The sequence below is a fragment of the Haliotis rufescens genome, unplaced genomic scaffold (genome assembly GCF_023055435.1).
Source record: "Haliotis rufescens isolate VD_foot unplaced genomic scaffold, xgHalRufe1.0.p SCAF_45, whole genome shotgun sequence".
Lineage (NCBI taxonomy): Eukaryota > Metazoa > Mollusca > Gastropoda > Lepetellida > Haliotidae > Haliotis > Haliotis rufescens.
In genome coordinates this window covers 489386-517082 of record NW_025964168.1, presented here as the reverse complement: position 1 = coordinate 517082, position 27697 = coordinate 489386, and the positions used below count along the sequence as shown (strand labels likewise).

General features: G+C 40.4%; 1 protein-coding gene across 1 annotated transcript; it reads right to left on the bottom strand.

Annotated features, from left to right (window-relative positions):
- Positions 1-9822: 9822 nt before the first annotated feature.
- LOC124117046 (nuclear factor interleukin-3-regulated protein-like) lies at positions 9823-26563 on the bottom strand. Its single transcript, XM_046478738.2, has 2 exons — positions 26427-26563; positions 9823-11159 (listed from the first exon to the last, which is right to left on the bottom strand). The coding sequence occupies exon 2, from the start codon at positions 11122-11124 to the stop codon at positions 9949-9951; it is 1176 nt and encodes a 391-aa protein (XP_046334694.1). The 5' UTR covers positions 11125-11159; positions 26427-26563; the 3' UTR covers positions 9823-9948.
- Between the last annotated feature and the right edge of the window lie 1134 nt (positions 26564-27697).

The window sequence follows — 27697 nt, the reverse complement described above, 5'->3', positions numbered from 1 at the left end:
TCCGCATAATCTGGAAATTGTGCTCGCGTATTGGATGATAAATACAATCTCCCCGCAGCGTTGGTAGTAATAGCTGTGCAAGGAGTTTCGATAACACTGTTCACTGAGCCGAAAATCTCATTCTCATTATTCGGTTGATGTCTTTAGGACCCATAACAAAAAGAGTATACTAGAACATTCTAATTGTGTATTAACTTGAATATTGATCGCAATTAAAATATTCTGAATGTCCTCAATGTTTGTTTGTTGTTTAACGCCGCACTCAGCAATATTCCAGCCGGTCTGAAAATAATCGAGTCTGGACCAGACAACAAAGTGATTGATAACATGAGCATTCATCGTCGCAGTTTGGACACGATGACATGCATCAACCGAGTAAGCGAGCCTGACAATCCGATCCCGCTACTCGCCTCTTAAAAGCTTACGACCGCCTCCGTGGTCTAGTGGTAGAGCGTCCGCCCGGAGAGCGGAAGGTCCAGGGTTCGATCCCGGGCCGCGTCATACAAAAAGACGTTAAAGATTGTACTTGTTGTTACCCTGTCTGGCGCTCGGCATTAAGGGGCTAAAACAAGGACTGGTCGGCTCGGAGTCAGTATACTGTGTCTGAGCGGGGTATTCATGTTAAACTGCGGCATGGTATCTCAGTGAGCTAGCACTATAAATCGGCATCAGTCCGGACTAGTACAAGCAGCCACACACACACATACACGTGCATGCACGTCGCTATATAAGTGCAATAATCTTGGACGCGACGTTAAACCCAATTTCACCTCACCTCACCTTAAAAGCTTACGACGTCGCCCTCAATGTTCAAATCAGAGGAGTCGCCTGTAAAATGTCTATATTTTGCTTAGTTCATAGAAATGAAATCCTCACTGCAATCTTCTTCCCGAGGCAAGAGAGTTAACTGACTTTAAAAGTACAGTTTCCACTGACTTTTATAGTCAGTTAACTCACTTGCCTCGGGAAGATGCGCTGCAATGTATATCAGAAGCACAATCGTATTTATGGTTGTAAAAATATTCATGTTTGCATTTACGTTTTTGTTCTTGCGAGTACGAATACATACACTTCTTGTTCAGATACAACACACGTGTTGTGGCTAAATAACCGTGCATTTATATTTGTATGCCGCGTTGGAAACAAAATACATGTCGCTTTATTTGTTTGTAAGTATGCGACAAATTAATAGTGTTATATATTTTTTGGGCTTATAATGGCCTTTATATGACATTCCGGGGAATCCAGAACACACGGGGTCATACATATGGGGCGTTCTTGGTGAACTAGTTTTTCAGAGTATAACCCGGCGGTTCGAGATCGGATTGGTCTGTTGCTGGTCGTCTCATGGGGAAATAAAAAGCCAAATTATATGTTATATTTGTGGATTTTGCTAAGGCCTTCGATTTAGTTAATTGTTCTAAATTATGGTCAGTTCTACAACACAAGGGAGTCTCGCCAAAAATGTTGGGTTGTATCAAGTCTATTTATGAAAGTGTAAAATCGTGCGGTAAATTTAATACGTTAGTTTCAGATATGTTTGACTGTAGGGTGGGAGTTCGTCAGGGATGTGTCTTAAGTTCCTTGTTGTTTTCCTTGTTTATTAATGATCTTGTTGCTGAAGTAGAAAAATCATGCTATTCTGGCATCCAGTTGCATCCAGACTTGACTCATTTATTCTTACCTTTGTTTGCGGATGACGTCGTTCTTTTATCAGACACAACTGGAGGTTTACAAAAAGGAAATAACGTGTTACAACAGTATTGTCATCAACATGACCTAAACGTAAATCTAGATAAAACTAAAATTGTGGTTTTTAATAACGATGGTATCCTTTCTAGGCGTGATAAATGGTATTTTGTGGGCGATCGCATTGAATGTCTTTCATCTTATAAGTATTTAGTATAATATTTTCTAGTAAGTTAACCTGGAATAAGCACTTTACGAATTCTTCGTTGCAATCTAGAAAGGCATTATTTTGTATCGTGAAATATCTGTCGGAACTTAGACCCTTGCCGTATGATGTTTTCTTCAAAGTTTTAGATAGTAAAGTGATATCAATTTTATTGCATGGTGCCGAAATATGGGGACTAGAAATTGACTCAGATTGTAAGCGTTCATGTCCCGGCATGCAAATATTTTCTTGGCGTGAAGTCTAACTCCAAATCATGTTGTACGTGGTGAATGTGGGAGATACCCTGTATGTATTTATGCCTACAAGGGGTGTATAACATATTGGTATAAATTATTATCCATGCCAGACCAAAGAAATGCTATGATATGATATTGTTAGATATGAGTCATGGTAAAAGCAATTGGGCTTCAAAGTTAAGAAATGTATTATTTAAAATGGAATTTGGCAATGTTTGGGATAATTAAAGCATTGGTAGTGTTCAATCATTTTCATCAGAATTTATGGTAAGAGCAAAATGTATTTATCAGCAAAACTGCAAGCAACCTTGTCACATGGTGCAATAACATTCAAATACTCTATGTAAAAATCTATTGTGTGTCAAGAGTATTATATTAAGTATATTTCTATCTATAAGATTCGTGTAGCTTTAGCAAAGTTTAGATGTAGTTCTCACCAACTAAAAATTGAGACCGGCAGATATGCAAATGTTCCAAGAAATGAAAGGTTTTGCAATGTTTGTAAAAAAAGGTTTCGTTGAGGGTGAGTATCATTTCTTGTTTGTGTGCACGGTGAATGCCGAATTGCGTGAACAGTACATTCCAAGAAACTACTATGTATTTCCTACATTACATAAATTCAATGTCTTGATGTCAAGTGATAAATGTCATATCATTAGAAATTTGGCTATGTATATTTATAAGTCTATGCAATTAAGGACAAAACTACTGATGTAAAGTTTAATTATAATAATGGATGCTGTACAACTGCTGTGATATGGTCCGATGGCCCACGTAGCCTTGCTGAATAAACAACAACATGACATAGTCCAATCAAAATCGTGTAACGAAATCGACATCCGGTTCGTTAACTGCCGTGCAGATTTCAGTCGATTGCAGGATTTGCAAATCATGTGTACCGCCAACTCGGCGTCAACAGATATTTTCCATATCGTTTCCTGTTTTTTATCAAGGTGCTCACGTGATTTGATGAACTTCGCGAAGTAAGACTCTTTTAATTACAATATAGATTTTGATTATAGTTCAGATTGTCTTAACTGGACCCGCCATTTTGTTTGAATCAAATGCAAGTGATATATCTGATTGGCCAATAGGAGGGACAGAGCAGGGACATAACTCGTAATAGCCACTGGTGGCGCTACAATCGAGCCCAAAAATTCCCGCGTAGTTCGGCAAGGATGGGAACTGGACTTTTATAGCCAGTTGACTCCTTTGCCAAGGGAAGATGCAATTAGGCGTTCGTTAATAGGTGTATTTAGAATTTTATTATTAGCAAACGTGTTTGACAGAGAGCTGTTACAGGCCGACCATTTGATATTGGTGGGTAGGAGCTACGTGTTGTGGGTATTGCTATTATTTGCTTCTCCTTTTAGAGAAATTCATTGTTATAACACTGAAAAATGACACATGTTCTGTCACAAAACAAAATCACAACACTACAAAATATTCTCTATTCCATATACAGTAAACTACGGTTATAACGAACTCAACGGGACCACTAATTTTAGATCGTTATAACCGTTGTGCGTTATAAGCATATATACAGCATATATGCTACAAATTGCCGGGGCTAAGAAATAAGTTCGTTATATCGGTAAGTTTGTTATAAGCGTGTTCGTTATAAACGTAGTTTACTGCAGTAGTAAACCCTTGTTATCGGGTGAGTGATTATGGTTTTACTCATATCACATCAGAGATGGGCTTCAAAATTATACCCATGAGGGGAATCGAACCCGGGCCTTTTGCGTGAATGGCGAATCGCGAATATGTATGTATGCATGCATCCATCCATACACAGTCGTTCACATTTGCAGATCGAATATGGAACGGTTAAGATTGCTGAATTTTGTCAAAAGATAGAGCCGAGAATGAATTTAGGTAAACCAATCATAACTTTCTTTTAGTATTAGTGGGGCGGTCGGGTAGCCCAGTGGTTAAAGCGTTCGCTTGTCACGCTGAAGACCCGGGTTCGAATCCCGACATGGGTACAATGTGTGAAGCCCATTTCTGGTGTCCCCCGCCGTGATATTGCTGGAATATTGCTAAAAGCGGCGTAAAACCAAACTCACTCTCACTCTCTTTAGTGTTAGGAATAGAGGATAGTAAAAAGTACAGAGAAATTGTATTTTGAGGATTCGAACTTTTATATGTATTGATATTAAGTATGATAAGCCAAAAAAGTTATAGGTGCCGACAATCCTAGAGTCATTAGTTCATACCAACGACAATCTGGGATTCGAACCCACAACAAGCGGGTTCTGGCACGCCTAAAAGACGACTCTGCTCAGTAAATTTAAGTGTAGCAGACTACTGAAATCTTCCGTCGATGTGACTTCTAGATGCAGGTGTGCTGATGAGGGACGTTGTTGGCGATATATCCTCCTGAAAACTTTAAACCTTTCACATTTGAGAATAACTTAGGTGTTATATAACGGTCTGCTGTTGTTGCATACATGCGTTACGCGTCTGTTCGGATTGTAGTCATGTAACACGCTTTATAGTGTAAAGCAATGTTAATATATTCATCTTACCTCCTTTCATATTCATGGCATAAATGTCGGCTTATGTCAGGGAAAAAAAATATGTCTTTGTATAATATGAGAATTGATTCATTCGTATGTATACGCGTGTTACCACGGCGAGGAATGAGGGTCTGATCTCATAGACTAAGTCCATTGTTTGACTTAAGAGCCGACTAAAATTTGGTGGTCAGTTTCTGCGACTTGGCTGAATGCGTACCCGACGGAGTAGGGTGATGCTCATACTATCAAACATTGGTTTGTTTAGCCCAGATGCGGAATATTTACAGGGCACCGTGGTATAGCTGAAATTTTACTGACTCTCAACATTTACTCTTTCACCTTCTTGGTGTGACTCAGGCGACCATGCTTGTAAAAGGCGACTATGCTTGTCATAAAAGGTGACTATGCTTGTCGTAAAAGGTGACTATGCTTGTCGTAAAAGGCGACTATGCTTGTCGTAAAAGGTGACTATGCTTGTCGTAAAAGGCGACTATGTTTGTCGTAAAAGGCGACTATGCTTGTCGTAAAAGGTGACTATGCTTGTCGTAAAAGGCGACTATGCTTGTCGTAAAAGGTGACTATGCTTGTCGTAAAAGGTGACTATGCTTGTCGTAAAAGGTGACTATGCTTGTCGTAAAAGGTGACTATGCTTGTCGTAAAAGGCGACTATGCTTGTCGTAAAAGGTGACTATGCTTGTCGTAAAAGGCGACTATGCTCGTCGTAAAAGGCGACTATGCTCGTCGTAAAAGGCGACTATGCTTGTCGTAAAAGGTGACTATGCTTGTCGTAAAAGGCGACTATGCTTGTCGTAAAAGGCGACTATGCTTGTCGTAAAAGGTGACTATGCTTGTCGTAAAAGGCGACTATGCTTGTCGTAAAAGGCGACTATGCTTGTCGTAAAAGGCGACTATGCTTGTCGTAAAAGGTGACTATGCAGGTGACTATGCTTGTCGTAAAAGGTGACTATGCTTGTCGTAAAAGACGACTAACGGAATCGGGTGCTCAGGCTCGCTGACTTGGTTGATGCATGTCATCGATCCCAATTGCGTGGATCGATTCTCATGATGTCAATCACTTGATAGTCTGGTCCAGACTCGATATTCACAGACCGCCGTCATAGAGCTGGAATATTGCTGAGTGCGGCGTCAATCAATCAATCAATCCATCCATCCATCCATCCATCAATCATAGTGTGACTAATGTTATTAACCTTAGTGAATTGTTATACCACACAACTTTTGATAGGGATAACCAGATAGGTCATTCTATTTAAATACACACATATAAGAATCACTATTGTGTATCATGGACAGATAACAGATCCCTATGAAAAACGGAGTAGTATATATACACTTTAACATGGTTCGTACTTAGTCAATTCTTGTCCCTACAATAACATTGATGGTAATAATATATACGGACATGCCGACTCAAATATTCCTATTTTCTGTTGTCATGTCAACACAATCATCGTCTCCGACCTTACTCAGCACACAACTGCTGGAACGCGCTTATACTATTTACCATCTGGCCTGATGTGTTACAAACAATCTCGCCCCATCTACTTGCGACCGCCTCCGTGGTCTTGTGGTAGAGCGTCCGCCCGGAGAGCGGAAGGTCCAGGGTTCGATCCCGGGCCGCGTCATACAAAAAGACGTTAAAAGATTGTACTTGTTGTTACCCTGTCTGGCGCTCGGCATTAAGGGGCTAAAACAAGGACTGGTCGGCTCGGAGTCAGTATACTGTGTCTGAGTGGGGTATTCATGTTAAACTGCGGCATGGTATCTCAGTGGGCTAGCACTATAAATCGGCATCAGTCCGGACTAGTACAAGCAGCCACACACACACATACACGTGCATGCACGTCGCTATATAAGTGCAATAATCTTGGACGCGACGTTAAACCCAATTTCACCTCACCTCATCTACTTGCATTGAGGAGTGACGCCATTTTTAGTTATATCAGGGCGAGTCAGCTTTATGTTTGCTTGTTGTTTAACGCAGCGATATTCCAACTATATGACGGCGGTTTGTAAATAATCGAGTCTGGACCAGACAATCCAGAGATTGACATGGTGAGCATCGATCTACGTATTTGGGATACGATGACATGCATCAAGTCGGCGAGCCTGACCACGCGATCTCGTCAGTTGCCTCTTACGACAAACATGAGAATTGGTTGCAGAAGACCTATTCTAACCCGGATCTTCACAGGTCGACAGCTTAATGTAGGAGTACACCCAGAAGTGATGAGGTCTGTACTGAAAAGTCCCAAGAGTGAGTGAGTGAGTGGAGTTGAACGCCGCTTTGAACAGTATTCCAGTGGTATCGTGGCGTATGAGCTAAATGTGGGAAGAAAGCCCGAAGTGATCGGTCTCGGGCGTTTACCGATTTGGTGAAACACACAAGGACGGGTATAGTGCTGTTAAACTGATCCACAATCGGGGCGAACCTGGATTCGAACCGATCATAAGTTTCTGGTGTGCCAAAGGGACATAACTCTGCACAATGAATTGCGGCGGCGCACAAGGAATTGAGACTGGGTCACCATTTCATGTAAGGGGCGATTCTGGAATTCGAACCCCGACCCATCAAGAGAACACAGAGGTAGGAGAGCACAACGTATAGTATCACTCTACTTGAGTAGACATATAAACAATTGGTTGTGGTCGTGCTGCCAAAGTAGGGAGTGAGTGAGTGAGTTGGGTTTAACGCCGCTTTTAACAGTATTCCAGTTATATCACGGCGTGTCAGATTCATATAGGAGGAAAACCTGAAGTGATGCAGGTCTTAGACGTTTACCACTTCGGTGAAACTCACAAGCACGGGTATGGTGCTGACAAACCTAGAAACATAATCAGGACGAACTGGGATTCGAACCCACAATCATAGGTTTCTGGCGTGTCCAAGGGACTCAACTCTGCACAGTGAATTGCGGCGCCTTAGACGCCTGGGCCACCCGTGCCCCCCGCCAAAGTAGGGAATACATTAATGGACTGGTCAGTTATTATACGAGTGGGTAGGGGTGTTACATAATAAATGACCAGTCCCTAACCCTTGGTTGGTGAGTGTGCAAACGTTTCAGGCTGGTTCGAGGATACGGGTTCGAATCCGGAAAGGAAACATCTTTCATATCAGTTGGTTTGTTGGTTTGTTGTAATACGCCGCACTCAGCAATATTCCAGCTATATGACGGTGGTCTGTAAATAATCGAGTCTGGACCAGACAATCCAGTGATTGACTTCATGAGCATCGATCCACGCAAATGGGATCGATGACTTGAATCAACCAAGTCAGCGAGCCTGACCTCTTACGACATGCATAGTCACCATTTACGGCAAGCATGAGTTGCTGAACTACCCCGGATCTTCACGGGTCCTTTCATATCAGTATATTTGAGGGTTACTGGGGATTGAACTTTGAACCACCCTTGATGTTGATAGCCCATTCACTCACTCACTCACTCACTCAGACTGGTCCGACGCCATGGAGAAATGACACCGGTTGATACGTTTAGTGTTGTATTTGCACGATAAGGATAAACAAACAGCACATACAATGCAATAACCAGATTCTGCAGGTTCTAACAAATATATAATGTAGTGATATGAACTCACAAAAACACACTTAACTAGTACCTGTAAATAACTCAATGAACTGTATATTGTAAATAGTTAAATAGATAAATAAGGAGGCAAGATGGTACGTTGTCCGTTCATAACACTAAAGAATACTGTTAATCCGCTCCAACTGAAGGTAAATCATTACCCGAAACACAACAGTCACACTGTTGACTAACGACGCGGACATATCTAACTTTTTGAGATGAATTTTTTTATCTCGTCCGTTGGGTATGATCAACATAAAAACTATCTGTTCACAATACATGTGTAGTACTCAAAAATAATTAAGGAGAACCCGAATCTTTCATACTATTATTGTTATAATGAAAGAATGAATATGAAAGAATCGGGTTGTCCTTAATTTTTTTGTAGTTTATGTGAAAGAATGACATGTAGATGAACATATTTTGCCCCGACTTCCGACTTTGAAACAAAATGTTTCTCTGTCATATATTGTATTGCTTGCACTGTGATTGACGCTGAGCATTATAAATACAGCACTTTAAGAGGAACCGTATTTCCTCTACAAAGACCCAGGAATAGTTCAGTTCCTTTCTGACCCGGTCCAAATTAGAGGCCGTATTTCATGGCCTCCGTATTCTTAAACTTATCCCCCAAAACATGTCCCTTAATAGAGGCCGGCTCTTAAATAGAGATGAAGCACGATATGTACATATTGTAAAACGATGTCATGAACAAAATAAGACCGATGAAAGTACATAAATGGCAGTGTTCACATAGCTTCCTTCTACAGGAATGATAATAAACATTTTCTGAAATACGAAGAATTTGAAACGAGTATAACAGGATCCCGCAGATGACACCAATAAGTTCCGATTGTCCGCCGGTTCGACTCCCCGGCGGGGCTATGGGTGCCTCTGTTCCCGTCTATACTGTTACTAGTACCTGGTCAGACAGCACGTGTCAGGGACGTACTTGCCTGCGCCAAAACAAAATATGAAGCTGGTTTGAGAAATGAAACAGCTTCTCACAACAAACTATTGATACAATATTCTTTGGTTGAGCCGTAAACCCGATGAGCAAACACCGATAGGTATCATTGTCTAAACTATATGGGACTTGAGTCTTTTCGTGATGCAATACATCTTCCCGAGGAATGCGTGTCCACTAGCCTATATCAAAGCCTAGTTTCTACCCTTGCCACATCAAAGCCACTTTTCTTGGCTCGAGTTGTGCCCCTTGTAATGAATACGCCATATCCAATCAGATGGCTGTTCTTATCTCGTATAGCTTCACAAAAATGGCGACTAAGATGAAAAATGGGTTTAAAAGATGAAAAAGTCATATTCGTGTCAACAAGGACAGGCAGCGGTAAATCACTTTCATACGACTGAGTGAGTTTGTTTTTTCACCGCTTTTAGCAATATCGGGAATCGAACCCGGGTCCTCGTCGTGACGAGCGAACGCTTTAACCACTAGGCTACCCGACCGGCCACACTTTCATACGAAGGTATACCAGTCGTGGATGTTGATTATGTGAAGCGTTCTCTGATTGGACGATCGATATGTGCGATAGTCCAATCATATTAAGCACAGGAAAGTGGGCTTGATGTGGCAAGGTTGGAAACAAGACTTTGATAAAAAGGCTCGTTGACGCCTTTGCCTCGGGAAGAGGAATGCAATAATACTTTTACTCTTTCAATACAATACTCTTCATTTTTTCAACTTGCGAGGTGAGATTGTTCAATCGTTCTTTGAGTACCACGTTTTCTCTTCTGAGGTTGTCACTGACGCAGACGACGCCGTTCGCGTCCACCTTGCCTAGGATCGGGCCGTCGTGGTCAATGGGGGCTAAGTTCGGGGAGTACATGTCCTGACTGCGCGACAACTGCGCATGGAGACCAGACGAGTCCATGTGGAGGTTTCCTGTCATGCTTGAGGATATGTTGTTTGGAGCTTGCGCTGCTTCCGGCCCGCCGTTTTTGTTTCCAAGGTTACTGATGATCACGTCTTGTTCGGGCCGTTTATTACGGATGGTGAGGTCAGCAGGGGAGGTAACTCCCTGCAGATGATTGACCGTCGAGTACATAGACTGCCCTTGAGACGTGTAATGGGCATAATAATCATATACATTCCGGGAGAATTGGTTTTCTGACGGTGAGGTGTAACGTTGGTAGTTGTTGTTATTGGTCTTGTCGTTGTAGCCATTGCTGAGTCCTTGAAGTCGCTGATTGTCGTTGTAGCTGTTGTGCTGGAAATGTTGCGCCGACGTTCCCCACGTGAGAGACGGGTTGTAAGGGCCGTACGCGGAAGAGCCGTGCGGCACATGCGCAGATTCGGACCGTACGTTGTCTTCCGACATGCTTCGTTCGTGGTCGTCGCTGTCTGAATGGTCATCGTGTTTCCTGTCGCCGTCGAGTGGTGATGATGGGACTGACAGTAACGACACGGGATAGCCGACGTCATCACAACCTACCCGACTACTGGCTTCCGCCGCCGCCTGTGCCGCTTTCACCTCCTGCATGCACTGAGCACGTTCTTCTGGCGTTAGGAGACTTTGATCGGGAGGAATACCAAACTTTGCCTTTATCAACGCAATCTCCTTCCGCAGCAATGCGTTGTCTTCTTCGAGGTAGCTCATCTTATGGCGAATGTCAACTTCTAATTTCCTTTTGTTCTCGCGAGATCTCTTAGCGGCGAGGTTGTTGCGCTTACGTTTCTCCCAATACTTGTCGTCCTTTTCCAGATCTGGGATGATACGTTTAGCTCGCCTTTGCACAACTTTCGGCATGAAGTGAGGGCCATCGTGTTGCGGCTCTGTCAACCAGGTGGCGCTGTCTGCCGCATATTGCTGGTGATGGGTCATGGTCGTCAGGGTAGACAACTACGGTCACGTTCAGTCTGCAATATAACAAATGTAAATCATATATTATGCAATGTGTGTGATTCAAATTACTCTAGTGACGTGTCTCGAATGTCTAACGTAATGTAGGGATACGGGGGCCAAGTCATTTAAGGCCCAGATAGGGATGCAGAAAAGTGAGTCTCAGCGCGCAGTGTCCACAGATTCTATCTACCCTATTACTGGGCTTGTGTCAACAAGTGGTTGTGGCGAAGTTTTGACGGTGCAACACGGCTCTCTCAAACAATATCAAACCACCACGTGCTAGGGCTGAACCACGGGTAGAAGTGGGGTTAAACGCAATCCATCGGTTATTTAAAAAAAAATTGCTTCCAAGTTCAGTTTCAATTTTAAAACTTTCACAATATTTATCTCTACGTTATGTCAGTCGTGGTCACGATGATATTGCTCTCTCGGTATCAGTCGGTGTGATTGCATTCGCTGTGTCAGTCGGGTTGGTTGCACTTGCTGTGTCAGTCAGGACGGTTCATTCGCTATGTCAGTCTGTGTGGTTGTAATGTATGTGCCACACGGCGTGGTTGCGATGATTGTGAGTGTTTGTGAGTCGCCATCTTCCCGAGTCAAGAGAGTTAACTGACTTTAAAAGTCCAGTTTCCACCCTTGCCGAACTAGACTGGAATTACTGTGCTCGGTCGTAGCGCCACCAGTGGCTATTACCAGTTATGTCCCTTCTAAGTCTCTCATATGGACCAATCAGATTCCACCTCTCGTTGCGTTTGCTTCACACAAAATGGTGCCGCCCGGTCAGGACGATCTGCTCGATAATCAAGATCTATATTCTGATAAAACGGGTCTTACATCGCGAAATGCATCAAATCACGTGAGCACCTTGATTAAAAACATGAAAATATTTGGAACATATCTGCTGACAACGAGTTGGCGGTGTTCATGTTTTGCAAATCCTGCAATCGACCGAAATCTGCACGACAGTTTACGAACCGGATTTCGATTTCGGTCCGCGATTTTGATTGGACTATGCATAGACTCATTAGTCCAGCCAAAATGTAACTCCATAATACCAGCCTAGTTCGGCAAGGGTGGAAACTGGACTTTTATAGTCAGTTAACTCACTTGCCTCGGGAAGATGGTCAGTCGCCAATGAGTCAGCTTGTAAGCGTACCGCCATGTTTTTTCTGCTTGACTACAACGTATAAAAGTTACTCTGTAGAGGGAGAGGTGCAAATGTAATCAGGTTGGGGTCAAGGAAAATGGCGAATATGCGCAGTACTTGGAGATCGATTCAGCGTGTCCAAACAAGCCACGTAACTAGCAGTGTTGTAACGTGGTCTGACGGCCGATTCCTAATTAGCGGGGAGCGTTGAAGTAATTATTCCATGTACGTGGTGATTGGGCAGCGACCCGATCACTGGCATATAGATAGTGCTGACTGACCTCTAGATGACTGTACACTAAGTCTACCAACACAATGCCTTCCATCACAATAGCAAATGGAAATATTCCGGTTCTTTTCTACTTGGACCTCTTTCTAAATCGACCGATTATAGTGTTCAACATTTTCTAACAAGAAAAAACCCAAAAAAAACCCAGCAAAGTAGATACAATAACGAAATCAAACAAGACTGTAACTTGGGTCAAGAAATAAATGGATAACAATTACAATACTATTGTTTTGGGCTTGTGTCGCGCCATCAGAAACGTACGTCTTTATGGATTGCTTGACAGGCAGTGCGAACGTGATCTCTTCGTGGTAGGCCTAATTCTACGACTTGTATACGAACACGTGGAGTTCTAACTATTTTCTATACTCATTTGAAGTACATCTATATATTGTCATTAAAACCAGTGTAAAACATCAGCTCCAGAACTATAGTTCTTGGACCTCAGACTACATATATGCTTTGTTTCATGTACTTATTTCACGAAGACTTATTATTCACGCACTCTTTTATTTAATACAAGCGACAGAACATAAAATTTACAAAAGTAGTTTTGAAACTAGTTAGACTGACAAATTTAAATTGTGCCTTTTAATTCACATATGTGCCCCTTTGTGAATGAATGAGTTTGATAAGGGTAACCTCACAGTAGATGGTCATACATCGTCTAGCAAAACCAATGCAAGGATTCGCATGTTTATGAATACTCTATGTCTTGTTTGTGTTTTTTTTCAGGTAAGTCAATGTGTCTTATACATGTCCTGTTAAAGCAGAACGGGGTTGTCCAAGGCGACCGACGCCGCCCACAGCCGACAGCTGTGTCCCTGTGTGTGCCAACAGGCGAGTGTTATGTAACTTCCCTCTCCATCAATATACAATTTCCCCCCATTGTGGTCGTTATTGTATCTGTTTTCCATGAACTGCCTGACTAATGACCACATGGCCAGAATCAATACAATTATATCACAAATATGTCGGGAACAGGCCGCGAACAAAAGTTAATCTCACTCGTTAGCCCCGAGGTCGTTTGACAAGCAATTACACTTTCAAATACATATTCCGTCACGTCAGGCCCCTGCTTGTGTGGCTTGTGTCAGAATGCTTTGAATAACCTCTCTGTGTTGTGGTGCAATGGTCATTTTACAAAGCGCCAACCCGAAAACAGCACACTGCGAAAAGTATAAATGACATTTTTTTATTTATAGCAACTTTTTTATTCTTTGTCACTACGTTTCAGAGCTACTTCTTGCTCCTTCATCGGGTGAATCCAACAGTATTCAAGTTCTTCCAACTTTTAGTGCCTATCAAAGATTTCTACGAAAAGTAGTCATCAGTATTGTCTTCTGGTTTTGTTGATAAATTAAGAATCCTTCGAAGGGTAACAACATATAATATCTATTATATGGTCTCTGGTAACAAATAGTGGATCCGTGAAAGAGCAATAAATTATGGATCTGTTATAAGTTAGAAATAGTGAATCCATTAGAGAGCGATAAATTAGGGATCTGTTATATGTTACAAATAGTGGATCCGTAGAAGAGCAATAAATTAGGGATCTGTTATAAGTTACAAATAGTGAATCCATTAGAGAGCGATAAATTAGGGATCTGTTATATGTTACAAATAGTTGATCCGTAGAAGAGCAATAAATTTTGGATCTGTTATAAGTTACAAATAGTGGATCCGTTAGAGAGCAATAAATTAGGGATCTGTTATAAGTTACAAATAGTGGATCCGTTAGAGAGCTATACTTTATGGATCTGTTGACGAGCAAGAAATAATGAATCTGTCAAGGTGTGACAAATTTGTCAAGGAGTATTTTAATGTGAACTCCTTAAACAATTCCCTGTACAACACAGCTAACTTTAGTTTCATTGTTAATATTGTATTCATTTGTAATGTAAACGACAGCCCAAAATACAGAAAACTACCATCCCGTACCCATTGACGTCTGATGTATTTATATTATAGGTATGCCAGGGTAAATATGTCAAAAACAAATCTATTATGTACATATTTGAAGAAAGTTAATCAACCCATGAAATAAGTATTACTGGTCGCCAATGGCAACGGCTTATACGTACAGAAACATCTAAAACACTGCAACAATGGAGAATAAATGGCGAGGGGGAAATTAGCTCATGCGCGAACAACAGGGGAGGTAAATATGCCCTTGCCGCGACCCAAGCTCCACGTCCTGAGGTTTTCATTCCGGCTAAAATCCCTGACCATAGTATGTAATTAGCACGGCTTACTGCGCCTGTTTCGGGCCGCGTAACCCAACAATAAAATTCCACAAAGTAAACGACTCGTGTTGGCAAATTATAACCTAAGTGACGCAGGCTGGCTACAAAATGGTTATCTGGGGTAAACAATGTGGTTGGAATTGCTCAGAAGGGTTTCTAGGGAAATTCATTTAGAGCAAATGTTTGTCATTATTTCCACATGGTGGGTGAAGCTGCATGTTATGTAAGCTACAGGGGGGATGAGTAGCTGGATGGTAGTGGGGAGAGGGGTGTTTGGGGGGAGGGAGTTGGGGTGGTCATCATGTCATGTAGTTGACGACAGCCAGACAGTAATTTATTTACGTCTCGCTTCTGTACAACATTTCCATTGACATTTAGCATATAAACTAGTACATGATAATTAATAAATGAACATTTTTTTTCCATTTTCAGATCGATTATTAAAAGTTGAATATTTGGTGACACATTTGAAAAATATCAACCTCTAGAACACAGTGAATCAATACATGGGCCTCATCTTCCACAGGGGTTACACAGCGAAAACACCATCTATCAAACCACAAGCACATTTTCATATCTGCCAGTTTCAATTCTAATCGGGGTTACGCCGCATCTCAACTTGACAGATATGTGGGCTCTTGCATTCTGCGTACAACATAGGATTCTGTGTAAAATTCATGTAAAAAAAGCCGGTATGTTGTGTTCTCACAATAATCCAAGTATATTACCTACAATAATGCAATGTGTTTTATATTAGGAATAAACATTGTTGGGCAAGGCTTTGGCGAGCTAATATTTTCCGAGAAGAAGATATTTATGTTACGAAAACATAGGAAGATAATAATCATTTATCACATAACTGTCATTCTTAATTTAATCGATGGCTATGAGGTTGGTTTGTTGTTTAACGCCGCACTAAGCAATATTCCAGCAATATGACGGCGGTCTATAAATAATCGAGTCTGGACCACACAACCTAGTGATTGACATCATGAGCATCGATCTACGCAATTGGGATAGGATGACATGCATCAACCAAGTCAGCGAGTCTGACCACCCGACCCCGTTAGTCGCCTTTTAAGACAAACATGTGATGCTGAAGATGTTCACGGGTCGTTTATTAGGTTATGTCCTTAGTGAAATAACTTCAGAAACCGCGTATCAATTCGCATTCGTCACCACTCGCCCCTTTCCGTAACCTGCAAGAAGACTCGTCCCCCTATCGATGAAGGTTATGTGCAAAAATACGACTAACCAATCAGAATGCGCGTTTGATTTCAAGTTGTTCATCAAAGAATCCCTCAGAAATAATTTTTGATTTTACATGTCTTGCATCTAAAAATATACCCAAGACACAGTTAAATATGTTCAATCATACTGTATAATTCCGCATGTCCAGATGTGCTTTAAATTGCATCTGAAATATATATATATAATATATGGGGAAATATATGTGAACCATTACGCAACGAGTTGACAATTGTTTTAGGTATGCCCGTTTGCGCTAAGACGGAACCTGGTCGCAAAAATGGCTATGAGAGGGGCACGAGTCGCTATTCGACTTGTCCCGGAATAACACGAGTTGGTCAAGGATGATTAATTCGGTGTTTGAGTGAACTGCCCCATTTATAATACAGTTCAAAATGATATGCAGCCATGTTCATCTACACATTGTGAAATCACTATCAAAACTTAATAGTCAATTTACACTGAGCAAGCATACATTGCATCGAAGTATGACCCCAGTTGCGTACTGATCGGATCGTCATACCAAGTTTATCAGATTGGTACATTGAGTGAGTGAGTGAGTGAGTGAGTTGGGTTTAACGCCGCTTTTAACAGTATTCCAGTTATATCGCGGCGTGTCAGCTTAATGTGGGAGGAAAGCCCGAAGTGATGCAGGTCTCAGACGTTTACCACTTCGGTGAAACCCACGAGCACGGGTACGGTGCTGACAAACCTAGAAACATAATTGGGGCGAACCGGGATTCGAACCCACAATCATAGGTTTCTGGCGTGCCCAAGGGACGCAACTATGCACAGCGAATCGCGGCGCCTTAGACGACTGGGCCACCCGTGCCCCCCAGATTGGTACATCGCATCGATAACACAATTAATTATATACTGAACAAATACGACAGGGATCATGAATATTTTTGGGGGCATTGTTTTTGAAGACTGAGCACACAATTTCATGATCCCTAACTTCTTTTATTCAGTATATGGCTCACTGTATAAAGCGTAACATCTAATGTTGTTTGAAGTATAATACCGGTATTGTGTTTCTTTACCGAGTGGCGGGGTGGCCCATGTCGTCTAAAGCGCCGCAATTCGTTGTGCAGAGTTGCGTCCCTTAGGCACGCCAGAAACCTATGATTGTGGGTTTGAATCCCGGTACGCCCCGATTATGTTTCTAGGTTTGTCAGCACCATACCGGTGCTCGTGCGTTTCACCAAAGTGGTAAACGTCTGAGACCTGCATCACTTCTGGATTTCCTCCCACATTAAGCTGACTCCGTATTATAACTGGAATACTGTTAAAAGCGGCTTTAAACACAACTCACTCACTCACTCACTCACTCACAGCGAGTGTGAGAGTCTCATCTGAGCGTCTTTTGATATCAAACACATCAACACGAGTTGATAAAAGCTTCAAATTTGGATGCTTGCCGAGGAGTTGGAAACTTTTATTGACGAGTGTCGATGTATTGAATACCTTATGAAACACGGATGAGATTCTGTTTATCATCCAAAATCGTTCTTCCAATTTTCTCAGTTTGTAAACAGTAATAACCACATTCGTGGCCAACTCGTGTTATTCCGGTACAAGCCGAATAGCGACTCGTGCCCCGCGCGTTGCCATTTTGCGACTGGGTTCCGTCTAAGCGCAAACGGGCATAGTTAAAAGAATTGTCAATTCGTTGCGTACTTATTCACGTATATTTCCCTATGTCATAAATATTCCAGATGCTATTTACAACACATCGGTCCTTATGATATTTATACAGTATGATGGAACACATTTAACTGAATCTAGGGTATATTTTTAGATGCAAGACATTTGTAAAATCAAAAATTATTCCTGAAGGATTCTTTGACCGAAGAGCTTGAAGTCATACGCGCATTCTGCTTGGTTTGTTGTATTTTCGTACAAAACATTCATCGATAGGGGGACGCTTCTTATTGCAGGTTACAGAAAGGGGCAAATGTAATAACTAGTGTCTTGAAAGAAAAAAAGTACAGCTGACCAACTTCAGTAGCAGAGAAATTAGGGATGCCATTGATTGTGACGCAAAACTAACCGATGACATCACGATGGTATGCAAAGCGTTGAGGTTCAAATTTATTCAAGCAATATCGCCTACGAGACATTGCATGATCTCACCCAAGATATCTACTGTCGACGCCAGTTATGGATAATACATTATAACAATAAAGGTTTCAAAATAATACACAAAGTCAGTTATTATACAAGTGAATACAATCAGTTTATTTGTAAATACTTCTTCTTTCCTGCAATGTGAAAAGAATGGATTTTAAAAATATGTAGAAAAAGTAACGTTACTTAACGTGAAAACATTGATCTGATGTGATATAAAATAAAAAAATATATCAGTGATTTGATAAAATCAAGGGGATATATTTGGTCTTCTAACACGTACAGAATCCTTGGCAGATAAAGTTAACCATTGCCCATACATAGTTGACGCAACCTATTTTCATCAAGTAGAATAACTTTGGTAGACGTGTTGATAATGTAGGTTTGAAGTTGTACTATCTCAACACACGTTGACTTTCTCTACTGATGTGTAGACGATTATGTTTGGAAAATTTAACAACTTCATTTGAGGTACAGTCAAGCATGTTCTTTCAGAGACGATTTCGAAACGTGTTGTTCGACTTTTGCTCAAAAGTTGTTTAATCAAGGTTACGACTTTCAAGGCCTCAGTAAACCTTTCAGAATGTTTTATGGCAGGCACGATGAGGACATTTCCAAATTTGACGCATCAGTAACAATGATACAATTTCCCGAGTTGTTGCAAAGTTGAACAATTGACTTGCCTTTGCAAATATTTAGTTATCATACTATCAAATGAGTCCTTGGACAGTTTCCCTGCTGTTGAATATATTCAACATGTACTTTTTTTAAGTAGTATACAGCAGATATATTATTCATTATACAAAGGTTAATACAAGATACACGATTTTATTGCGCAGACGTTCCATATAGAACCAGTGACAATAGTATATAAACTATGTAAAGCGATACCTTTAAATCAGGATGACAACACAAAATAGGATTATCTAATAGTGAGTTAAAATGTAACTTCGCATCGGCATTTTTTCAGCCACATAGCGACGAGTTATCTAATAAATACTTCAGATTTATTTGAAGTTGTATACATGATAGCAGATTATTTCTATGTTACCTGGTTCAATATTTGAAAAAAGGTCGACTAAATATTTCTGTCATGTTAAGGCTTTAAGTTTTTTAAAGGAATAAGAATTAAACAGGGAGTGCCTTACATCTGAATATATGTTACAAGACATCAGATAGCGTTCTTCATCTTCAAGGACTGAACAGTCCGTCACGATCGTGTCTCGAGATGGTGTGATGAATTTGTTCATAACTGTATCCAACTGATCTCTTAGATGCAGCAACAATAATTGATGACTGCGTGGGATATTTAAGGAATTGTGTTCCCTCACTCTTTACGCCTCTGGTAGATGAAACAAGGAATGTTTCAGACTTGATAGTCGAATATTTACATCTTTGAAATTACGGAGAGGCCTTCTGTGGTCTTATCAGATTTACTGTTGAGAAAAATATATAATGGTGCAAAGAAAGAATTTTGTTGATGAAATTATTCATTAGATTATGTTGCACACGTATTCTCCCCGGTCTTTAAACATTCCAAACCAGTTTAATTTTTTATGTATATAATACAGATATTGTTACAATGAAACCACTTCTGGCCGGTATGTTTCTTTTTACGAGTCACCCACTCCTTAGCGTTACGACCAATCTTCACGTGCATATTTAAGACAATGATCTACTGTACGTATACAACTGCTTATTTTCATTAAAGGCTCACCGCCTCCCCCCACCCCCGATAAATAAATAATTTTACATCACTTTCGTGCATTTACAATCGCAACACCTACACAATTTTGTGGTAAATTTCCTTGAATCATATATTATAAGCAAAAGTTTATGTATATCGCTTAAGAGTAATAAAAGTTAACTGTATTTTGGATAATTTTGTAAAAGAACTCAAGGATATTAATTATACACAAACTGCGACAAAGCAAACGTAATGATTATTTAGATTGAATTAAAAGAATAGACTTCTTAAAACATGTCAATTGATATATTAACTGTTATTTTGGTACTTATTATTCTAAGTATTGCTATTATTACACCAAGCACTGTACCTCTCGCCATGTGAGTCTGTAAGGGTTTATTGTAAAACGGTGACAAATATCTTCTTGAGAATAGTAATAATAAAATAAAAAAAATTTTTTTGGGGGGGTGGGGGTGGGGGGGATTTTCAAAGCATCTCACTTTCGAATCAAAAGATTGTTCGTATTTCTTTAGTGTTCCGTTTCTTTTGCTTACGTTACATATTACCGTCCAATTATTAATATTTTTCAAATCAAAGCTGCACTCTTAATCAGCCAATATAATGGCATTAAGCGAAATAAGGAAACAGGGATATATAGTTTCGATGCTTTATTCAAGACGCTCTGCTCAGCTGTTTGTTTAGGTGGTAACTATATTCACTAGGGGCTCGTGTTTGGTTCTGTCCTGTGTTCGCGGTGCTTCAATGTACTGCACGTGCTCTCTGAGGTATAGATAGAGTTCTCTTACATCACCAATAATTGAGATCTGATATCAAAGGAGACCTGCTTTTAGTGTATCTAATCTCACTGGCGAAGTACTCGGGTTCTTGCGGCTAATTACGGGTAATTAAGTCGTGGAGGAAAACGGTGTTAGCAATTAGAACTTGGCAACTGAAGGTATAACTCTCCAGACCCCAAAGTCCAGTAACAGCAGTATCTTATTAGGGAACACGCGCTCTTCCACGCTAGTCTTTCAAAGGAACGATTACCATGTTAATTGTGAATAAAATGTCAATCACGTTAAAGGAAGAAGTTAAACATATACATTTCTTTTTTTGAAAAAACATATATTGATACATCCTAGGGTATAATGATGAAGTTGTGGGTCTTAAACCAAAGCGAGGAACACATTCTCGGAAAGACCTATCAATAACGGGAAAGTCAATTTGTCGTTATTTGCATGGGCGTCTTATACCCCGTCTTATTTCCGTCCGTCCTTCAGTCCTCCATGTTTCGTTTCCGGTGCAGAACTAAAAAGTCATGAGATATCTTAACCAAACTTGGCACATAGTCTAGTGGTGAACTGGTGCCTTTTGATACTTTGGAATTTTCGAAAAACATTATTTTTCGAGTTTCCATAGCAACGACTTTGACTTAGAAAATGACGGTATTGCTTGTTTCCGAAGCAGATCTTGCCTTGTACACTACCGGACATGTCATATTAGCGGGGGAGAGGAGTATTTCATGATTGCTCCGACTTTAACAATACTTCTCCGTATAACTGTACTGTACAATTGCTAAGTAATTATATTTTCTCAGGAGCGATATCTATTCCATCGGTAACTTTTTTCCAATAACATTGCGTGGCTCATATGAATCATTTTGTCAACATCTCACTTATGTGAGAAGTAAAAAAAAACGTTTGACAAAACGATTATTTGGGGGGAACATTTGTCTTGTTAAGATCCGTCATAAATTCGATACTGGTTATCAAGTAAATGAAGTTTTGGAAACTACGTAGTGAGTAAGTGAGTGAGTGAGTGAGTTGGGTTTAACGCCGCTTTTAACAGTATTCCAGTTATATCGCGGCGTGTCAGCTTAATGTGGGAGGAAAGCCCGAAGTGATGCAGGTCTCAGACGTTTACCACTTCGGTGAAACCCACGAGCACGGGTATGGTGCTGACAAACCTAGAAACATAATTGGGGCGAACCGGGATTCGAACTCACAATCAAAGGTTTCTGGCATGGCCAAGGGACGCAACTCTGCACAGCGCATCGCGGCGCCTTAGACGACTGGGCCACCCGTGCCCCCTGGAAACTACGTAGCTGTGGCCTGCCTAATGTAATCGATTATCAGTATTCGTATAAGATAACTTGTTATACTAGAAGAAATAATGTTTTAATATATTTTTGTCAGATATTTTCACGCAGTATCCAACTCATCTAAGGTGTTATTAAACGTCTTACAGTGAGTGAGTTGGGTTTAACAGTATTCCAGTTATATCACAGTGTGTCAGCTTAATGTGGGGGAAAAGCCCGAAGTGATGCAGGTTTCAGAAGTTTACCACTTTTGGGGAAACCCACGAGCACGGGTATGGTGCTGACAAACCTAGAAACATGATCGGGGAGAACCGGGATTCGAGCCCACAATCACAGCCGTGCCGAAGGGACGCAACTATGCACAGCGAATTTCGGCTCCTTGGATGACTGGGCCACCCGCTCCCCCAAACTTATCAAAGATTATCCATTGCATGAAGCTACCCTATTATGAATTGGGCAACGGTTGAATATGCCTTGTTATATAAGAGTATGTCTCTGTGTAATTCATTGTTTGTTTGTTGTTTAACGCCGCACTCGGCAGTATTCCATCTGTATGACGGCGGTCTGTAAGTAATAACTACGGTTTATAACACTAAGGTTAATAACATGAGTCACACTAAGATTGATTGATTGATTGTTGTTTAACGCCGCACACAGCAATATTCCAGCTATATGACGGCGGTCTATGAATAATCGAGTCTGGACCAGACAATCCAGTGATTGACAATATGAGCATCGATCCACGCAATTGGGATCGATGACATGTATCAACCAAGTCAGCGAGCCTGCCCACCCGATCCCGTTAGTCGCCTCTTACGACAAGCACGGTCGCCTTTTACGGCAAGCATGGGTTGAAGACCTGTTCTACCCCGGATCTTCACGGGCCCTCTGTGTAATTGGACGTTCAGATCTTCATGTTTCCAACGCCAGGAAAATACTGGAGAATGCCAACAATTATGTTTGGTATAACTTGGCTAAATACCGTACTCGGTACACTGTTTTATAAAAAACAATTCGAAAACTAGGAAAGCTCGTTAGATATAAAATAATTAATGGTAGTCGTCTACCGCCATCTTGCTGTCTATCTACAACTGTGAACTGTTACACGTGTACTCGTGTGCGTCGCGCGCGTCGCGCGGGTTGTTTTCAGTTATAAACACTGATTGAATGAGTGATTGTACATGTCTCCATATCTGCGTTCCCCTACAAGTTGCCGCCCCTCCCCAATAGTCGCCGTCACCGTTGGCCCCAGCCTATTCTATTTGCCCGAGAATAATCGCCTTAAAATCGTAATCGGATCGCAAACAATAGTTTAGTATACACATCGTCAACTACATCAGATTTAGAGATTTTCTGAGGGTCATAAAAAGGCCACACTTTTTCTCAAGGCCGTTTGTTAACGAGGAGAAAGCTGCTTTAAGTTACCTATTGTTGGTCATATGTATGGCATGGTCAACTAATATAGCCAATATTGAAAACTATTGTTGCGGTGTATAGAAAGCTCTATAGCATGCTTCGGGGCAGATTTCAATGATGGCAAAATAGTGGGTATCGCACCGCCTAAACTCAACACACTGCCCCAAGCTGTACCACTGTACATCAACATCACCGGGTATATTTACAAACCGTGTAGGGAGCAGATCTATAGATGAATCGTTGGCACGCGTGTGTTTATATGATATTCTACAAAAGTAACTTAATTGGGAATATGAAACAAATAATTTGAATCAAGTATTTGAAAGGCATTTAGAAGTGATACACACAAGGAAGAGAATTCATGGATGTCAACTTCTTTATTATGAGGAACACAACTTTTCGGAGTATATACTTCTCCTTCATGAGGTGCAAAACGTTGCGTTCCTCATAATAAAGACGTTGAGATCCATTAATTCTCTTCCTAAAAATCTGAATGTTTTTCACATTAAAACACTTGACAACTCTCCATGTGACACGAGATACTGGACTGTATACCACAGTGTAAAACATGTCTCCGTGCTATCCCCAGAGATGGTGTGCCTTGTACATTTAATAACACACAATGTATCCTTTATTTGATATTAATGATGTAGTGAATAACAGTATAAAGATTCATAAAAAAGCAGTGATTGCTTGAATTAATACTTTGTTTAACTGTTTAAACCATGTGGTTTTCTCCAGGAAGACCTTAGATCTAAGCAGGATCTGCTTTGGGTTATTAACTGTTACTTTGTGTTGTTGTGTATTTCTTCATATATTCAAGAGAAACCTCAACACATACGTGCTATCAAAAACAACGATCAATCATAACCATAGCGATTTATCAATTTCCCGGAAAGGAAACTTACCAGTGAAGAATGGATAAAAAAAAAATCACAAGAAAACACCCCTTATTATAACACGATCGGTCCCTAGAATGATGATGATGATGATAATAATAATAATAATAATAATAATAATAATAATGTGGTTGTTGACGGTAAGATAAAAAGGGTGGTCAAGAGGTGATGATGGAAATATCGGGTGGTTCACAAAGGGAGTGTGGGGGAGGTTACACAATCGGATAGTGTTTGAAGATAAAGTGATGAACTTGGACAATTTCATCTTAAGTTGTGAATTTGGTGTGAATACTTACTATATTTTTCAACATATTTCCGACCCCGATGTCAACCTCATATTGCATTCATGAAACGGATTCTTTAAATAACAAATATTCTTTCGAAAGTCATAATAAAATTGTGTTTTGTGTATATGAATATAGATTGGCACTAGATGTTGAGGGTCGATAGATTTAGTGTCGGAAATATTAAGTATATTTAAAGCATATTTGCTTTTTGACAGTAAAAAATATTCACTTCTCTCGTGGAATTGTAGTGGCCATACAAAATATACTTCTGTACAGACCATACCAAATATTTGATTAATTATTTTTCAAGAATAGTCTATTGATCCGTTTTATGTTTGTTTCGATATCAACTTCAGCGGACGAAAAAGAAAAGATTAATTGATATATTTTTATTTTGTCGGTTGAACGGAAAAGCAAAAGGTTTCGCCTTATCTACTAAAGTACATCTATGCTATCCCTGTCTCTGCACCGGCTCACGGGGATACACAGTGGGACTTTTATGTACTCTCTCTGCCAAACATACCTATCGCCAGAATTTATTACGCGTTTAAGCACTTTATGAATGCATAAGTAACATATATTTGTGTCAAAATATAGGACATTTCAGTAATAAGAAAATGAGAAAGGTTTCACGCCACTTTCAGCAATATTGCAGTAATATCTCTGCATAGGGCCTTGGAAATTAACAAATACTTATAAGTACATGCATATCATTAGAACTACAGACGGCAGTACTTGTCACACAATTGAAACTGTTTCAAGGATGCAAATAGAACAAACGTATCTACTTGTATAAAGAATTAATAGAGGAGGAATAACAATAAAAAAAATACTAATAATGATAAGTTTATGGCGACTACGGGGGGTACTTGGTAACTTGGAATACAATAATTCTGGCAACTGTGTGCAACTATAAAACGTCAAAAGCCAAAGAATAACAACAAATAAACAGACTCCTCTGTGCGCAAAAGCCACAAAAACAGAGAACATTATATAAATGAAAATCAGTGAAAATACCAGGTACTCGCGAAGGTTCAGCCTCAGGAACTGATACCAGCTCAATGGTATCTACAAGCATTTTGAATTGTAAAGATGTCCACTCGAAATTACCAGCAAGTAACTCCCATTGGTGTTTTTATTAAAACGGATGCCTAAAATTAGTTTCTATTTCTGAAGACGCTGTGGCACAATGTCAATAATAACAAATTATTTGTAAACTGTTGACTTGTAGTATATTTGTCAACCCAGTATTATTTATGTAGCAATATTAATGTCATATCATTAACACAGCTTCATGACAATATCACAGTGTCAAACCTCAAGAGGAACACACTGGTAATTCATGGTAAACTTGTCATCCAAATACCTGTGCGCAAAGGTAATATATCTACAAGAAAGTATTATGAAATAGCCATAACACTTATCATGCGAAATTACCCATGATATAATTCGCGTATGTGTAATATAAATATTGCTGTTATCAAAACAAGTTATCGAAGTATAAAGCAAGCATTGAAGCCGTTAATTGACTGGTGAACACAGTGACGAAACGCTTCACGTAATAATACTTACGTGGTTTGGAAACGCTTCCGAAATCTCGTACTATAACGATGACACAACGCTATTTGACAGCGATGATGTAAAAACAACATAAACTCCGGGCGGCCATTGCGCGACCAAGACAAGGGTCGCTAGGAGCGGTTACGTAACCACATACGTAATGGGTAATAATTGCACTATCATGTGAAAACTCGTTACGTGGTGGTTAGATAAATGCCACGCAACGTCGGAAGTGATATGGCATTGGAGGCAAAGATAGATAGATATATATACTTACCACGGCGTTCTTCGCTCTTCTCAGACCAGTGGTCACTGTGCTGTGATGGTCACTTGAAACTGTACTGGTCAGACTGTGTGCACTGCGCTTGCCGATTGGCTGGGCACTAAGCTTGTTCAATGAACCCACCTCTCAGCAGGAGCACGCGTTATAGAGAATAGAGGACGCCCGTAGCCGAAGGCTCGAATATAAATTCAATTTTTTCAAAAACGTGAATCGCGAATCTGCTTTTGTGTATATATCGTGTTTAAAAGTAGCAACTGTCTTCAGGAAGTCTCGTGTTTCACAAAAGCCAAAATGCAGTGGCTAGCCATGCATTTAAAAAGCGGGTCGCTCGTGCCACGGGTATTGCGTAATCGATTACGTAACGTGTAAATTACTTATTTGACTGGAGGCAGTTTGATGTGGTGCAAGACAGTTATGCAAGCAAATCATGTTGATTTCAGGCGACTGTGACAGGTTTCATATTGCAGTGTGCTGCTGTGCTGGGTTGACGAAATGGGACGTTGTGTTGGATCAGTTCTGAGACTCGTCCCGGGAAGAGGTGACGACCACTGGATGATGAACTTAGGTGTAACCTCTTGTCGGTATTTGACACAGTTGAAAACTTCAGTCATGAATTCTCTGTTGCATGAGTGGGAGTAAGTTATCCACACGCCACGAAGTTGGAGGAGAATCTACGAAAGTAAAAACAGCTTGCATTTGTTACCAGTGCATGGTATTTTATCGTCCGCTTTTTATTGTTCTACTAATAATGTTGAGAAGAGATAAATTGCTTCATATTCTGCACAACCTAACACGTAATGGAAAACACAATTCGTGCATGCTTTGAAAAAACGTAATGCTAATGTAAAACATTTCTTACATTCTTAGACAACACATAGCTAATGTCAAAAGACATTTATTGTTTTCGTTGAACCACATATTGCTAATGTAAAAAGACAACACATATACTCTTTGAACAACGTATTATTTATGGGATAATACAATCCATGTTTTCTTTGATCAGCGAGTTAAAGGTAACGTACGCTCCCTGAACACATTTAATAGCGCATTTCTTTGGGGAAAATCAAATTCATGAATTTTTATATCGTATTACCTTTTGGAAATGTTGGTTATTCATTCTTTGAATCAGGTTCTACTTATCGAAAGACACGTCATTTGTTGTTGCAATCATATATAATCTAAACAACACAAACAATTCGTGTATCTATAATTTAAGATTGAATGCTGCTTAGTTTTCTAGTCAGACAACTGTATCAGATAGTCAA